Consider the following 17,339-nt stretch of genomic DNA (forward strand, 5'->3'; position numbering starts at 1 on the left):
ACGTTGTGGCACCAAAGGTTACCTTACCAAACATGAAAAGATCAGTGAGATTTTTTTCTCAAAGTACTGATTCCGTCAGAAAGTCGGTATCATAGTCAAAGATCAAACCTTTTGTGTTGTAGTGTGTTATACTATTTAAACTCAACAGGGGCTTTTCAAAAGGCAAGACAGCATCACCACCAGGACATGAACTGAATAGTAAAGACACTGAAGTGTTCACTGCTCCATCTGACACACACACAAACAAAATAACAACAGCAAAAGAGCCCCCATGATAAAACACATGAAAGACAATCTAAGATTTAATCTCAAGAAAGAACAGAAGAAAAACAAAACTGTAGTTGTTTTTTTTCCCTGTACTGCAGCCATAAGCTAACCTCCCCCCCGCTGAGAACAAGACCTTACAAGAAGAAACAAGTCTACTGTCACTCAAATCGACTTTTTTTTTAATCTCTCGACATGAAAAGAGTGATGCTAACAAAGATACAAGAGAGGAACCTGTGTGAAGTGTGTTAGAGACACAACTCATATGGTCTATTCATGGTTCAAGTTAAACTCTAACTGTTGTTTGGGGTACTGAAACTGCTGTCAACTGAGACAGATAAGATTCCTTATGCCCGGTTTACACTGTGCGATTTTGGGCTGTCGCAGACAAAAGACGCGCATCGTAGGAGAATCGTGGGGATATCTTTGGTCGTGGCTCTAAATCGGTGGTCTTACGTCGCACTGTGAGACAGGTTCCACGACGACTGTTGTCAGCGTCTTGCGACCAAAGACAAGCTAAGATGAAATTCTAGCGGTGTCAGAAATTTAGGATTACTGACTCACAGTGTGATAGCTGCTACGACCTGTCACTCCACGTCTTCCTCCTCCTCGCATGTTGACGTATGACGTAACCTCTGATCGGCTGCGATTCAGTAAACGGTCATCGTACAATGTGCACGCATCAAACTTGGCGATCGTTTATTAGATTCACGTCACATAGTGTGTCATGCAATGGTCTTATAAGATCGCTAAAAATCGCACAGTGTAGAAAGGCCATTAACAGAACCGAGGAAACCACAGAAGTCACGTTCATGTTGGACGTTCTGTGTAACAGAATACTACAGTTCTCTGTAAACGGGCTGAGTGGATCACTTATGGAGTTATATCCCATGTTTGTCCCTCCATTCAGATACATTAAAGTTAATCTTGGCTGAAAGCAGGAAGCGACCTTCAAGATAATATTCCTTGCTGTGATTACTGTGTTGACCTTCAGGTGGAAAAAAAGAGGCACTGCTACTGCCAAGCCTTCATCATTATCCACTGTAAGGTTCATGCAGATCACTAAGAATTATTAATGAATCTCAATTAGATTTGTCTCACTCCATTTAATTTTACGTATTCAGGATATGGTTTGCCAAAAATGATGGGTATCACCACCGTGGGAGTCATTTAAAAGCTGAAGATGAGTGTTGATGGTATAATATTGTTGATCTTGCTAAGTGTGCAGCATGTTATGCTTCCTTTGGCAGTGCTGATGATCAGTCTGACATCCATCGCTCTGCTCTGCTCTGCCTGTGCACGTTATTATTTTTAAATAAGCATTTTATCACTTTTAAAGTTTATTAGAGAATTTAAAGACCTGAAAATAAATTACAGCCCCTAACAGAATGTTAAGATGTGGCTCATAAATGCAATTCTGAGGGCCTATGATGGTCACTCAGTGTATGCAAGCATGAATAATTTTTCCATCAAGCCAAACAAATCTGACATCAGCTGTTTGTGAATCCAGACATAAAATCTACAAAAAAGGTCCAATAAGTACTGATAGACCCAGAAATACCAATATGTCAAAACAGAACTGTCACATCAAGTGCTTCCAGTTTTCAAACATATAAAATCTATAAAAAGTCTTTCGCTAATTATCATTGAGTCAGTTACAACCCACTCAAACAGATGTTCGACATTTTTGCTGCTGAGAAAATATACTTTAACTTCATTGAGGGGAGCAAAGTCAGTCACGGCTCCCTTGCCAATAATGCTGTGTATCCAGGAGAGAGACAGCAGTGGAGCCACTTAGTTTAATTACCATATAAAGGAAACTATTTAATAATCTCAAGTAGAAGCTCATTAGTAGTGCGTGTTCTGCATATCTTTCAAATTATAGTTCAGATCATGAAGATCTGGTTTATCTGGCGAGAGAAGCAAGCAGGTAGGATTATATGTCACTGTGGGATAAATAACCCAACATCAAACTAATCTACTACTGACAGTTTATTACCTCATTTATTTACCTTGACAGCTCCTTATCTCATTAAGCATTAGTAATTTTTAGTTTCATTGTAGATGCTTCTAAACATAAGCTGGCTAAGGGGCTGATATATACAAGTCCACAAAGAGAGGTGAATGGTTAAATGGTGGCTAGAGTTTGCTTCAGCAGAAGTCTGGGTTCCCCAAAAGTGCTTGTGCCATTCTCTTCCCTGGTGTGAATAGGTTTAGGCATTGAAGCTGCTTACCCTAACCCTTTTAAAAATATTTTATGAGGTCAAATTGTCCCTCCAACGGCAGGTCTTGTCCAACGCTGACAAGACCTGCCCTGAACAAGACATTTGAATATGGGCTGACACCAGAAATATGCACATTGTGAGTATTAACTATTGTATTCCATATTTTGGTTGCCCACCTATGACTTACTCACAATATAAACAAATAGTTAACAGCAAAATAAACAGTGTAATGGTGTCAATAAAATATTTACAGTGATGACTAGCTTAAGAAGAGAACTGACATCCGACTGTAATATCATATTCATCTTACTGTGGGTGCTTTCTGACATACCATCACTTCTTATTGCTAGCAGACAACTTATGAACTATATCCGAGGATTTAGATGCTACTGTGGAAATTTGAGTTGGAAGACCTGCAGTGCAAAGACAGCCTAATGCTTTTTGAAGTGCAGTGTGACCATAAAATATATAGCTGGCTGTTTCCCTTGAGGAGGTGACAGACTCGTACCATGGAGTATTTAGACCAGACACAGCTGTCCTCTCATGGCTTAGTAGGTCAAGTGTCCAGTAAAACAGGCAGGGAGTCCTATAGGGATTCAAAAGGCAAATCCTATAGGCCACTCATCTACGCCTGAAAGTGGTGGTTATAAGCAGATGGTGCAGTGCAGTCACATGGCATCTCTTGAAAAACCAATTCTTCTCCTGCCCAGAAGACTGCACTCAGTGACTCAACAATAACTTGATTAAGACTTACTGTATGAAGGCCATTGCAAATTAAATTGTGGCAAACAGTCAAGCTACTGTAGATGGAACAACAGGGAGTCCTCCAATAATTCTGTCTGAGGAAAGCGGAGTGCAACGCAGCGATCACCGCTCCTCGGTGCAGCTGTGACGAGTTATTAAAAGTGTAACCCAGTCCCAGGGGGTGGTGTGTAATTTTAGAATTAATATACAATTTAGAGCTTGCCGTTTGCAGCTTCTGAATTATTCAAATGCACTTCTGCTATGTGCTTGGGTCTGGTGAGGGTGAGGCAGTTGCTATGCATACAAATTAACATGTTATGTCAGTATATGAGAGACGAGACAATGACGCATATTAGCAAACTTAAACAGTTGTGCCAGGCTACAAAACCAGGCGTTCGCTCTTCTGCCGAGTTCAAACTTGCAACAAATTAATGGAAGCAGAACAATGTACAACGATTATTTAAGACTTATTTAACATTCCGTCTGTCGGGGAACTCCTTATTCAGAAGCCATATTTACTTGTGTGCACTTTACTCAAGGAGAATACAAACAGGAATATTCTGCACTTCCTTGTGCAACTAGAAGGTGACCAAAACGAGTTTTACACTGATCTGCAGGCTGTCTACAGCTGATGTGCTGAGGGAAGAATTGGTTTGTAAAAGCTGTGTGAGTGCACTCTATCGCTTGGGCTCCTTTTTTTCCCACCATTGGTAACACTTCGAAAAATGTTCAGCATCTCCTTAGAATGAGATTCCTCAGAAAAAAAAGACCATTTGCCTCCAAACAGAAAAGGGCTGCTGTTTATGATAAACATGAGATCTTCTGCCATATTTTACATTTAGCCAATCAAGGGAAAACAGCACACTAACCCCTAACCCAGAGAAGAAAAGTAGCTAGACATTCATGGAGGATTGTTTTGTTTTTGTGTTTCTTTCAAGTTTCAAAAATGAAAAAAAATAATCTAAAGACCATTTGCATATCTGTTTGACTTCACTGCTGTTAGTCTCCATTAAAATTGTTGTTTTGGCACTGCCACTGGACAGGTGTGATCCCTGATCAGCATGTCTGCGAGGCTGATTATAGGGAGCATCTCCAGAATATACTGTTGCTACTATGTCATATCACATAACAACGTCTTAAAAGTTGTGTAGCTACACAGAACATAAACAGTAATTAAAATTACAAGGGGTTTTACTACAATTCACTTAACACCAGCAATAAATTCCACACACTCGTAAATCCTTCACCTTAATAGTTTTGCATTATTGATATTTTGTACATGTAATGTACAATGGTAAGATTATCTCAGAGAGCTCCATCAGGTATTTCATATGACTAAATCACTCCATTTATTCTGTAAAATTGCATTTCACCCGCTGTCCAAGGTCTTGCTACAGCCTACATAACAAGCTCGGTGAGAGTGGCACATTCTTGTTCTGGGACTCCAATTACAGAGCATCCTAGAAAACGGCTGGTATTTGTCTGTCTTTGTGTCTTCTGTGCTGACATTCAGTTAGAGTTTATAAGATGGTGCATTCCCTCCATCCGTATTTTTCTTTTCCTGATTGTTTGTGTTCTCACTGAATGTGGGAGATGTAATTTCCATCCATCCATATTTGAAACTGCTCATTTTGTTGGAGAATACAATAGGTGAAAACCTGGGCAGGGACACCCTCGACTGGTCGACAATTTCAACAGGAATATAACAGTCTTAGACAAGTAAACATATCTAAGTATGAGAACAAGGCAGAACAAGACCAAGAGGGAATTCACCAATCTTCAATGCAAGACAAAATGCAAGAGAAAGGGAAATATTTTTAAAAACAAAAAACTTTTTTACACCTTTGTGTAAGTACTAATTGAATCACTGTACTCTCTTGCTGCTTTTTTGTCTCTCCTCATTATCACTTGCTAGATGCTAGGTCATTTAAAATACAGATGGTGACGTAGCTTGTAAAACCAGAGTTTTAATGCTAAATTGACCTTAGTTGGGCAATAATGAGCAGCCTCCAATGTGCCTGTTGATGCTTGAATTATTTATGATTTTCTCTACAGTCCGCTTGCCTTCTCGTTATCGAAGCTAGAAATGAGTTTACTGAAAACTGGCCAAAGTGAGATCTCCCCTCTCGGCTTACAGAACATGGCGCATTAAAGTGAATCACAGCAGACAGCTGGGGCCGCCCTTTATGGTAATGCACCCTCTACAATTACTGCTTCGACCTTCCCTGGTGAAGAAAAATGGGGAGACGTCCATTTAGCGGCCCTTTCAAACACTTAGTGGCAGACATGTTAGGCAGCAGGACCACCTTTTGCCTGACATTGACTCTTGTTTAGAGGAGACAGAGAAGACATTATAAGGTGACAGGTTGACAGATGAGATGCATCTGTCAACCAGCAAGAGGAGCAGCCTCACTGTCCAGTGTCACACTGGCAGGTAAAGCTGACTGGGGAGAATAGCCAGGAGTAGAGATTAATCATATTTATATTGTTTTAAATGTAATCAATGAATGTTTTACAAAATCACAACAAACCATGAAAAACTCATCCGATGACCTCAGCTGAAAATGTTATATGAGAACAGTGTATCGATTTGAATAGTTGGTAATTTATGTATCAGGTGCCTTGCAGTGGTCGCTGTGTTGTTGAGGATGGGATCAGTAAGGTTGCCAGGGAAATGTAAGAAGGGCTGTGTGTTGAAGGGATAGTTTTGCCTCATATAATATGTTAAATCTTGTGAAAGGGTCTGTTGAAACTCAAGCCACAATCTTTTCCCAAACCTACTCAAGTAGTTTTAATGCCTAAATCCAACCAGGAGGGAAAACAAAGCCTAATCACAGCTAAAAGGTTGAAGTAATGCTAGTGTCAGGTTACAGGAAACGCCTTGAAAATGGTCCTTGTAAAGTAAGCAGTGAAGGAGCTTGAACACTCTACCCTTAAACTTCATGTAAAGACCTGAATACATCGTTGAAGCTCAGGTCTTCAGTGTGTTGAAGGTTTTCTAGGATCTACAGTGCACACACTGCACTGACATGAAATTATGTCCCATTTCAACAGGGTGGAGTGTCCCCTTGTGTCTGTGGGTCAGAAATTTGCTTTGTGTATTTCCTAGCCAGGGCTTAACAGTACCTGGATATGTGAAAAATAGAAGAAACCACTTAATAATACTTTAACCTTTATGTGCTTGGACTGTCAGAGGCGTTTTCTCTCTTCACGTTGAAGGGTGCTGTGCTCCTAAGAGCTTTCCAAGCATGCAGTTCTTTGTTAAAGTTGCTTCTTGAACCAGGTGTTTATAATGCAAGGTAAAATACATAAATTCTTGACACTGTAGGTATTCAAAATGATGTGTTTAACCCATGCTGTGGCGTTCATTAGATAACAACCGTACACCTAACATGCGTGACGTACGAGGAGGGTTGTTCACTGCATGTGAGAACAGGAGAGGAGGAAGAAATAATAATAAGAAGTGGGGAACTCACCTTTTATTCTCAAGCTCTCAGGGATCCCATCCTGCAGGAACAAAAACAAAACGGAGAGCCATGTTATAATAACCTGTAAGATCACAGCATCAAAGTGATAGAAAATCGCTCCCTTTCAGCTACACGAGCTCAATCCTTGATACCTGTGTATATGAAATAATACAAGTGTCTTTGCAAAGAGCCCAGTGTTTAATTGAGTTCATTCATGTTAATGCACGCATGACAGAGGTCCAAGGATTTCATTCTGGCAGAACGATCTCTGACACAATATAATATTGCCTGCTTGAATAGCAAATAATGGTGCTTTAATAAATCAAACGATAATATTGGATGGTAATTTGCCTCACATGCACAGTGATAAATCATGAACTAGTTACCATAGTCACAATACCTATAGTGGAAAAATTGATGGGAAAATTGTTGTACTGTCTCCAGTTATTGTTGCCTTCTTTTGCTTTCTTTCAGTTTTATTTCTATCTTGGATTGAATGACCAAGAATTGCATGTAAAAGACCAAATGACTCTGACCACCTGAGTAGCTGCACTATAAAATCCGCTTCCACAAATACTGATCATGTTTGTAGAAAAGGCAGCGATCAGAGCTAAGTAGCTGCTCTCCACAAACCATGAAGAAACAGAAAGAGGCATAAATATTTGATTTTTCTACATCTGCATGGATCATCCCTCTCGTTCTTGTACAAAAAAATTCAGTCTCTCTTTCTACCAGCTCGAGTGGGGTGGTATTATAGAGAAGATGCATTATGCAACAGGTCTACAGTCAATAACGAACAGCGGTCTCTTGACTGCCTACTGAAAATAGCAGGTTGCCCAATGCCTGGCTTTGCACAGGAAATCTGCATTTTCATTTTCGTCTTTGCACACTGTACACTCAGTGGAATTTAAAAACAATTAACAGTGGATGTAATGCATTTAAAGCATTTTACACATGGATCTTGCATCCAAGTGGTTTCACAGAAACAACATTTTGGCTGCTAGAATAATAATAATTATAATAATAATAATTTGTTTTTGTTTGGTCACGCGACATATTTGTCATTCAAATATTTTCATTACATCAAGACAACAACTTACATTCAGGAAGAAACAACATGGCAGACACTTTTTAGAAGGGATATATTTACATTTTATTTCAACTTATTTAATAATTAATTACATTTTTTTTTACACAAACACCCCCATCTAGTACTCAGATTTAATTAAACAGTGATGCAATGTGCAAACTTCTTAAATGAAGGAGGCAGCATCAGCAACACTACTACAAAACGAGCACCGCTGAGAAGAGATGACTGGCATAAGACGAGGAATGCGATCATTTTTTTATCATCATTTGTCTTTTTATATAAATTGTCCAGTCACAACTTTATTGATCATTTAGAAATATTGGACAAAACCTAATTGGTAAGCACTACATTTATGCTGGAAAAACCCTGGTGTTGAACAAATTAGTATTAAAATATTAAAGTTTGCAAAAAACTGAAAATTCCATGGTAATATATTTGTCCTCAGGGCCAATGAATATCAGTGTGTTTCTATGGTAATTCAATACATTTTAAAATATTCAATTTGTGACCAGTCAAAGTTTTTTTTTTCTCTTCAGCATTAAGGAAACTTTGATGCCAAAAAAAAGGATTTACATTTTTTCTAGACTAAATGCTTGTACTGTCTTATGTTGTCACCACATAAAGACCGCTTTGGAGCCATGTTCTACCCTGAGAACAAGTAGACTATTAATCCCAAAAAGACAGAATCTGATAAAAGCTGCCATTTTCTTTCTGATGTTTCACAACAACATGTGACATTGTAGGCACAAATCTCAGAAAACACCTGTGGCTTTCTCACAATCTTCCTAATCCCCCACCACTCCCACCACCCTCTAGGGTAAGTGACATTTAGAATGGCACTACAGGTAGAAGAGATATCAAATAGGAGTTATTTGCATATGGCAGACAGTGTTCACACTTCATTTGTTTGAAGAGAGTGATTTCCCCTGGGCCACTGGCAGGCCTGTCTCTTCTGCCCTGAGACTCTGGGGACAGTGAAGCACCCAGCTGTGCAACTCGTGCTTCATCTGCCCCTGTCACAGCTAGCTGGCTGACCGCCCACATCTATCTCTCTCTGCCTCTCTCCGTGCCTCTCAGCCTGCCCTCACTCCACCCTCCTCCTTACTCCTCTTTCTCCTGCTTCAGATGTCACAAACCTCACTTCTCCACACCAACAACTTCCAAGTACACTTCAATGTGTAACATATGACTGAAAATTGCAACCCCTGTGTGACAACTGAATAGTTACAGTATACAGTTCCATGCACTGTCAGCAAGACAAGGTCTATCTTATGGGTCTATGTCAGACCAACAGTGCAGGGTAACAGGCAAAAACAAGAGAAAAAACCTTAGACCAGGCTCAGAAACAATCTAAGGCCATCAAACAGCAATGGAAATTGAAATATTCGCAGTAGATACTTCCCATTGCATTGAATCAATGTGCAGACCACATTCTTTTTTTCCTTTGTATGCAGTTTTCTTCTTCCAGCACCTGAACCCCACTGGAGTTGTGCACACTACCTTCTAGTTCTTCTCTTACCTGCAGCTATATGTCCATACCAGCTCCTGCATTTTTTACATGTAGTCACCACAGGCACTGATTTCATGGTAACACAACACATAACCTAGCTTTCACAGTGTGCATCCCAAATACCTCGCTCATCCATTCATCTATTGTGTCCTGGTTGTGCATTAATCAGGCCTTAAATAAGTGTTTTTTCAGCGCAATGTGGTCTGATCATTCAAAAGTACAGTCCCCAGATCAGCCCATTCAGAAGTTTTTTATTGTGATAAAGGATTACAAATCATCATGTTTACTTTCCAGGGCCATGCATTGTCTTTTGTTTGTTGTCTTCTTTACTTTAACTTTAACCAGAAAGAGGCTGAAATATTTGAGTGCAACCACCCTCCACAGGTTTTCAGGGCCACTTATGAGTCTATGTTCCATCCTAGCTGCTTTTTTCTAACCTGAATGATGACACTGAAACAACTCCTACAGCAGAAACTCCAGAAGTGGAAGCACATGCAGCAGTCAAAGAACATCTACCCTCTATACTGAGTACCTGCCATTGCTGTAAATATATATTGAGGTTATTTACAGCACACTACAAAGAGTCATATCAACAAGTTACAACTTACAGCTAAAAAAAGAGAACAAAGCATGTAGCAGATAGACTTTAAAAACTCCAGGTCAGCTCCAAGCATGGACGCTGACACCTTGTTACTGTTGTAGCAGATTGGCTCCATACAGCATCTGCTTCTTCAACCCCTGTGGAGACTTATACAGGAGCTGGTTACCAAGCCTCAGGCTTGTTGCCATTTGAAAGTAGACAGCTCATCAGGATGAGTGACAAGGGTTGGGGCTAAAACTGACCCGCTGAGGAGGAGAGGATGAGAAGGAGGAGGTGGAGGAAGAAATAAAACTGACAGTCATCACATCTCAACCAAACACTGCCTGTTGAAGCTTGAAGTGACGTTACTGTACATCAAGCTGCTTCTTGTGAATTTTGCAATTCATGCATTGTTGTTTCCCCATTTCCTGCCTCTTTATCTCAATCTAATTTGCCCACCACTCCCACTCATGTTCTCGCTCTCTCTCTCTCTCTCTCTCTGCTTATCCTTTGTTAATCTAGATTTGCCATGTGGCCAAGCCAGTACTGGATGGATGGGGCTTTGCACACAGTTGTCCTTGCCTCCATTTTGTTTGTCCTGACATAACAGCTTGATGTCAAAGTGACAAGCTCTCAGAAATTGCTTTTGTCCCTCATGTCTCATGAGCCTGGCAGCTTTTCCACAACTGTTCTAAATCACACATAAACTCTTCATGCAAGACCTTGACTGACTTACCAGTGTATCACGTTAAGATTTCATAGGAATTGACGCTTGAGAAAAAGAACTGTAACTTTGAGCGGTTAACCCATTAAAACTAATTATAATTTACAGTGGAATCTGCGGGACAGGATCTGTGTCCTGTACCTGACCCTGTGGAGGATTTCACAGTGAATTTCTGAAACAGTACCACGGGAATTATGGTGGAACATGTGACCAGCTGTTTATGGCCGAGTGCCTCCTGGTGATTGAAGTCTTTGTGAGGAAAGCTTATAAGGTCGTATCCGATCCTGTTACCCTTTGTCAAATGCTGTCCTTCAAAGCACAAGAAACAGCATTAACACAGGCCAGGTTGAAGCAGAGAGCAAGTCCCTGAATGTTTAAATGGAGAAATGTATGTATTTGTATTATTTAGGAAAAACTCTAGGTTACAGTGTAGCTTTTCTTTAGTCCTCCTCAGGGATATAAACGTCCACAGCCTTGACTGACAGGTAGACGGACAGGCAGAGTTTACCTCTGTCTTGTCAAAAGATGAATGGTAACAGTATACAGATGCTGTAATGACATTCCTCTGCGATGTAATCACAGCTTCTGGCACATTAATTTCATTGGAGTGGAAAAGCACATACATCATTTTTGTAGCCTCTCATCAAATCCCTCCTACATGTAGCTATGCATTACTTTTATTATTAATTCCAGTGCCATATCTGAGCAGTAAAAAAGAGACAAAGTCAAAACTAGTTCAATCTGTGATAATGTACTGTTTGATACAAAAAAGGGCACAGCGCCATTCATCTTCAAATGTGCTGCTGGGCGAATTAAATCTACTTTAAGTTTGCTTCATTCAGAGAAAAGGGAAACATTATGCACTTTATGCAGTATAACAGAGGAAAAATGGCAAAGCAGTTTTACCCAGAATTGGTCTGAGTGGAGGGTGATCAAAGCACAACCAGCAAAGGTTTTTATTGAAAAGAAAGGAAAATGGCAACACATTCTATAGTCTACTCAAACATACCCTTCAAGACTACTGTTCAAAGCTCACTTTTATCAATAAATTGACTGCTTAATCATGTACTTTGTAATTAAATTTCAATATCTTGCTCATATTTTGTTTCTATAAGTTGAAAATTAGCAAAATGTCTGACTTGATTCTTCTCATTTGGTGATTGTAGCAGTAAAGTTCTTAATAGTCATCATTTCTATCTAAACGAGCACAAGCATTTCACCTGTTTTCCACATTTCTGACCCACTTCTACAATTTAATTTCCTGTTTGATCAGGACATGTCTTCCTTCTTAATCTGGTAGATTTTAGTATCAGGGCGCTTCTCTGTCTAGATCAGTAACGCTTAATTTTATAGAAATGCTATCCTTGAAATCCTACACCTGAAAGTGTGAGCACAGACTCGGGAAAGACACATTACATCCTCCGCAGACTTCAAAGCGTTCTCTTTACAAGATCAAACTGTCAAACACCGGAATCTAGGAAACTAGTTTTTCTTGCTTTGACTCATTGCAGGGTATGTAGGGTAGACGAAGTTACAAAGCATTGGACAACACAATAGACAAAAATGTCAAAATGTAATCTGGTCCTTTAAGACTGAAATCCAACTCCATTTATGCTGAGGCGGCTGATGGATCATTGGATTCTTTTCTCTTTGGTATAAAATATCACAGCTTGCAGAAGTGCTATCTCTGCAGTTTATTAACATCACACTGAGGGTTTGGGGGTATTTAGGTTTAAATCTCTGCACTTCTTAACAAGCTCCATTTTCAAGATAGTTATAGAGAACTCGCATATAGCTGACATCTGCAGTCTGCATGTTTAGAAAAGAGCACTGTGAATAAATCTCGTTCAAAAGGTCAGAATGTGTTTGACCATTGTGTCTATTCAACAGCTTTGCATCGCTTCCAGCTCCTCACTCAACTCTGTTACAGTCCAATAACATTCCTACCATCTGTTCCCTCTGACTCCCTCACTTCCTCTCACCCTCAGTATCACTAACTTTGCCTTTCATTCCATACAGACATGACAACAGCTGACTAAAACAAATGTTGGATTCAATATTTTGTCTGAAGATAACAGACTGCCTTAAAGCAAAAGCATACATTCTTTATTGTCGCTGCTAATTCTTATCATGGATGGGATTGAGAGAATTGTTTACCAGTGAACAGAACTGCAAAGGGGGTTTATAGGAAATGTCTACTGATTCACCAAAATCCAACTAATGCATCTCGACAAAACACTTTGTTTCCCTCATCTCCCCGTCTGTCAAAACAGTCAATTTCCTTCCTAGTCTGGTTCTAATTGATCGATGTCTGCTATTCTGGGGTTTTTGGGACCCAATCAGGCAAACAGCGAAGTATAATACCAGTTTAAATGAGCAGGCACTAATGCTTAAAAAAGGCGCTACATTCTGTCTCTGTTGTATCACTAAGGTCATAAACATTTAGTTACATCCTCTTTCTTTTCAGCTAAAATGCCATCCCACTGTTTTCACCCTATTCTGAGGAATTGTCTTTGAAATGACAGTCTACTGGCACATGGTGAAGTGACGATGATTCATCGAGTTTTTTTCAGTGGGCAGAAAAACAACAACCACAGGAGAGTCATCGGCTGCAGGAAGAAGCGCCACAGTAATTAGTTTCATACTTGGCAAAAGCACCCACTCCCCCTTTTTTATGGACAGCAAATGAAAAAAGAAGGCAATCAATACCTTGTGTCGGAACCTGACGACCGGTCGATAGGATGGTGACCCGAATCCCTCTTTGTTGGGTCTCCCGTTGGCGCCGAGCACTGCGAGCCCCAACAGTAAAATTGCAGCCGACCACCATCTGGCTGTCTTCATTGGTCTTTTCCTGTCAAAAACCAAACAAGAATGGTGAGCGCTCGTCCCCAACATGCTGGAGGTTCAATACCAGTTGGCCAAGACAATACATCAAGTCCGCTGTAATTAGTGCAGACAATGGGAACCGCAAAACTGTCGCTGGTTTTAACTAGAGCTATCAATACGTGCTCCACACTCGTCCAGGAGATTAGATCTCCTATTGAATCAATTATAGGGAAATAGACGTCATGAGAAAATCAAGATAAAGAAGACAAAGAGCCAATATATTAAGGCAATTAAAGTAAGGGCTTTGGATTAATTTGGCTGAGTGTCTAAGTCAAGCAACTGTGATGTAGCAGAGAGATTGCATATTAAACAGCCTCTTACAGCCAAGACCAAATACTGTATATTCAGTTAAAAGGGGAGAATGTTAACTTTTCACCTCCAGTTTAACAGTATTTTCAATTATTCATTACGCTGTGTGAAAACAAATCTGACCTTTGCATTACATGAATTATAAAACAAGAGTTTGTGGAGAAACGAACATGCCCTGTAAAAAATGTCTGAGTCACACAAATAGCCAAGTTTGAGCAAGCAAAAACACATTCACAGAAACACACAAACAAATGCACACAACTTTATGTCAAAGCCCACAACGTGTTTGTTCCTGCTTATTTTTATCCCTTGTCGTTATCTGCATTAACGCACTCAGTTCTTTGTGCATCTCAGCGCAAAAATCCGCTTTGTCACAAGTGCTTTATAAATACATTTGAGTCGACTCGACTTGTTGATTTTCACAGGCGAACACTGAGCTGTACTTTCTAAGCCATCTAAAGCCACCAGTGCCTGCTCATCATCCTCCAGCGGGAGGGGGAGATGACTGACAGCAGGATGGTGACCCTGCTTCCTTGTTCTTCTAGAGTGACACTGAGTCAGTCAACAATGGCGCTGTTGTAGCAGCTCTATGGGCCTGCGTGCCGTTCGCTGAAGGTCAGGAGGTTGCGCCAGCAGAGCTACGTGTCACTGTGATGCGCTGGATGGAGAGGGAGCATAGAAACTTTATTTTCCTACTTTATCTGACTTCTATTGCGTTCTTGAGCTGCCTGACACGTTGAGCTTTTTTGCACATTCTTTGAAACATGTTTTTGAACAGATCAGTGCACCTTGGTAAGGACAACTTGCACATAAACAGCTGGCTGTGCTGTCCGCATAACTGTCTTCAGATTCAACTCACTTTTAAGACGTTCACACAAGCTTTTCTAGGTCCTTATCAAACCCTGAGCCATCCTCGATTGAGTGTCCTCCCACACCAATTAAACTGATCGTCGGTCCACCTACTAATCCATTAATTTCATCCCATTATTTTTTTTTTCACAAAATGGATCAGCAATTGTAGATATTCTGAACATATTGTGACTCATTTGGTCTTCAGCCCGGTCGAACCAGTACAAAGCTTTTAGCCCTGCACCAGTCCTTAATGTCTGTCTTTGTCTAAGTGCCTTGATAATTTAATATGCAGACAGTTATTGTTCCAAAGAATAATAGGAATTCAAAAGATGTCTGAAACTGGCATAATAATTGTTAACAACAATTTTAACAGCATGCTTTACCAGCCCCCCTTTGCAGACAAATGATGGTTGATTAGTGCTGTGGGACACTACACTCTGACATGTAGCCTCTTAGATGTGATCTTATTCATTCTTTGTGCATTTCTAAATTCTCCAGATTCAGGTATAGGAACTCTGCCTGCAGCTGCAGCTGCTCCACTTCTCTGCTAACACAGTGTTTTAGCCACACAAGGTGGATTACCATATCAGCTAGCACAATCAATCAACTTCTTTCAGCATCCCAGTGTTTAATGGGTTATTAATGGACTAACTTTTTGCAGAATGCTTTGTGAGAGACAGAGATATATGCCCAGTTTTAAGAAGTTTAACTACGCCACACAGTATAGTTCCTCTCTGACATTAAACTCATTATAATCAGTCAAAAATGCAAAATAAACAAGTAACTTTCCAGAGTCCCTCACTACTGAGTCATTAGTATCTGTAGGAGAGCTCTGAACGTTTTCTAAACTGCCAACTATGCTGTTATATATTCATTAAAGTAGAATAATTCCCTTTTGAAATTCCAAAAATTGTCTTTACTGTGGATTCAATAATGGACAATAAAGTATTTATCTTTTCTTTTTCTTTTTTAAATTATCATTATCATTTTACTTTAGCTAAGTTTACATTTTGTTAGTCCAGCACCAGTCGTAGTTGGACAAAACTGGTTCCACACTAAAGGGGAATTTGAGCAGATTTAGGAATTGATTTACACTTCAAAACAATTTAGGAGGGCTGAAATAATCAATTATCCTATAAGAAGCATGTAAATCCTTTTTTGTAACCTACAGTATTCTTCCTCTGATTTGTTCAGACTCTATTTTGTGTTTGTTTTATTACTAATGTTACATAAAGTTGTTGCACCACAGTCTTTGTTTTGTCATCATATACAAGGAAAGAAAATATCTGGAATAGTTAATATAAGTAATAAGTTACACTTGATAATTGCTATGAACTCAAGATTTTCTGTAATAACATTTTCTGTCAGTGCATAAACATTAGACACCTGGAAGTTATTTAAGAGTAAAATATAGATTTATATTGGAATGAATAATTAATTCTTATAATTGCTTTTGTTCTTAATTGAACTTCTATCAGCCTGTGTGTCACCATGCATATATATATATATATATATATATATATATATATGCATTGTATATTTAAATCAATGCCTGTGACATGAAGCGCATGTTTCAGTAAATGATGAAAGGCTTGAGTCCTATTTATTTGTCTTGAAAGCACAGGAGACACAAACAGCCTGGAAGTTTTCCCCTGGACCTCCCGGGGGACAGTCTTCATGAGTTTGACTTGTAGTTTCAAATCCTCCAGGGCACGCCTAAGCTTTAGCATTGACTTTCAAATGAAGACTACCTATTTCCCGCTATGTACACAATGAATCATATCTTGACAAGCTCACAGCTGCTCTCCACTGCACCTCCCTCACCAATCTCATTCAGCAGATTTTTTTTCCAATGCTATGCAAGTGGGCAAGCTAACAACTGAAATGTCCATACATGCCCTTTTTTTTGCAGATAACGTGCGTGTGCACCACACAGGGCATTAGCTGGCTTTGAATTAATGCGATGTAATTTACTATCAACTGTCATGCATGTTTGGTGAGCCATAACTCTGGAAAATAGGAATACATAATTAAAACCTGCCATACATTCTCACAGCATTATGCATGATTTTCCCTGAAAAGACCTTTACTCAGAAACTCTCCCCCAAATGACAACTATAAGTCATTTAGACTAACTCTGACTTACTGCTGCTACGTCTTCAATTTATGGCTTTCTAATTACAGTCAGCTTGTCGCCAATATAATTAAACAAAGCCCCTGATAAATGAGAATGTTCCTGATGGTCCGCTGGGACCCTTCCTGAGTTTCCTTTCTTGTTGTTGTTTTGGTTAAGCTGCAGTTATAGTTCATATGTTTCCATAAACAACACTAAGAACATATAGTTTCAACAATTTGAACAACATATGGCAGAAGTTATGAGAGTTCAACCCTTTGCAAAAGGTCAAAGCTTCCTGTAGATTGTTCAAAATATTTTAGCAACAACAGCCAACGCTTCCCTCAAGCATCTGTTCTTCACTGCTACTTACCATTTCTTTGCTGTTTGTGTTTTTTAATCAGCTAAAATGAAGCCTCTGCCAAAATATACAGCAGCATGGTGTTATACAGGTGTTAGGTAAAGGTCCAAAGGTCTCTGAACTAGCAGGTAATATCTAAATTGACATAAAAGCAGATAAAAAAGAAGCCTTTTGCCAGGTTTTTTTTCATTACTAACTAATACAGCCACAGTGA

General features: G+C 39.6%; 1 protein-coding gene across 2 annotated transcripts in view; it reads right to left on the reverse strand.

Moving 5' to 3' along the window:
• The window catches only part of fstl5 (follistatin-like 5), a 130,293-nt gene that overhangs the window by 94,722 nt on the left and 18,232 nt on the right, over positions 1-17,339 (reverse strand). For both annotated transcript variants that reach the window (XM_028416326.1, XM_028416325.1), the window contains exons 2-3: positions 13,314-13,455; positions 6,710-6,740 (exon numbers count right to left, since the gene is read on the reverse strand). In XM_028416326.1, the coding sequence (XP_028272127.1) occupies positions 6,710-6,740; positions 13,314-13,455 (173 nt within the window). The remainder of the gene's footprint in view (positions 1-6,709; positions 6,741-13,313; positions 13,456-17,339) is intronic.

Source organism: Parambassis ranga, chromosome 10 (assembly GCF_900634625.1).
Source record: "Parambassis ranga chromosome 10, fParRan2.1, whole genome shotgun sequence".
Taxonomy (NCBI): Eukaryota; Metazoa; Chordata; class Actinopteri; family Ambassidae; genus Parambassis; species Parambassis ranga.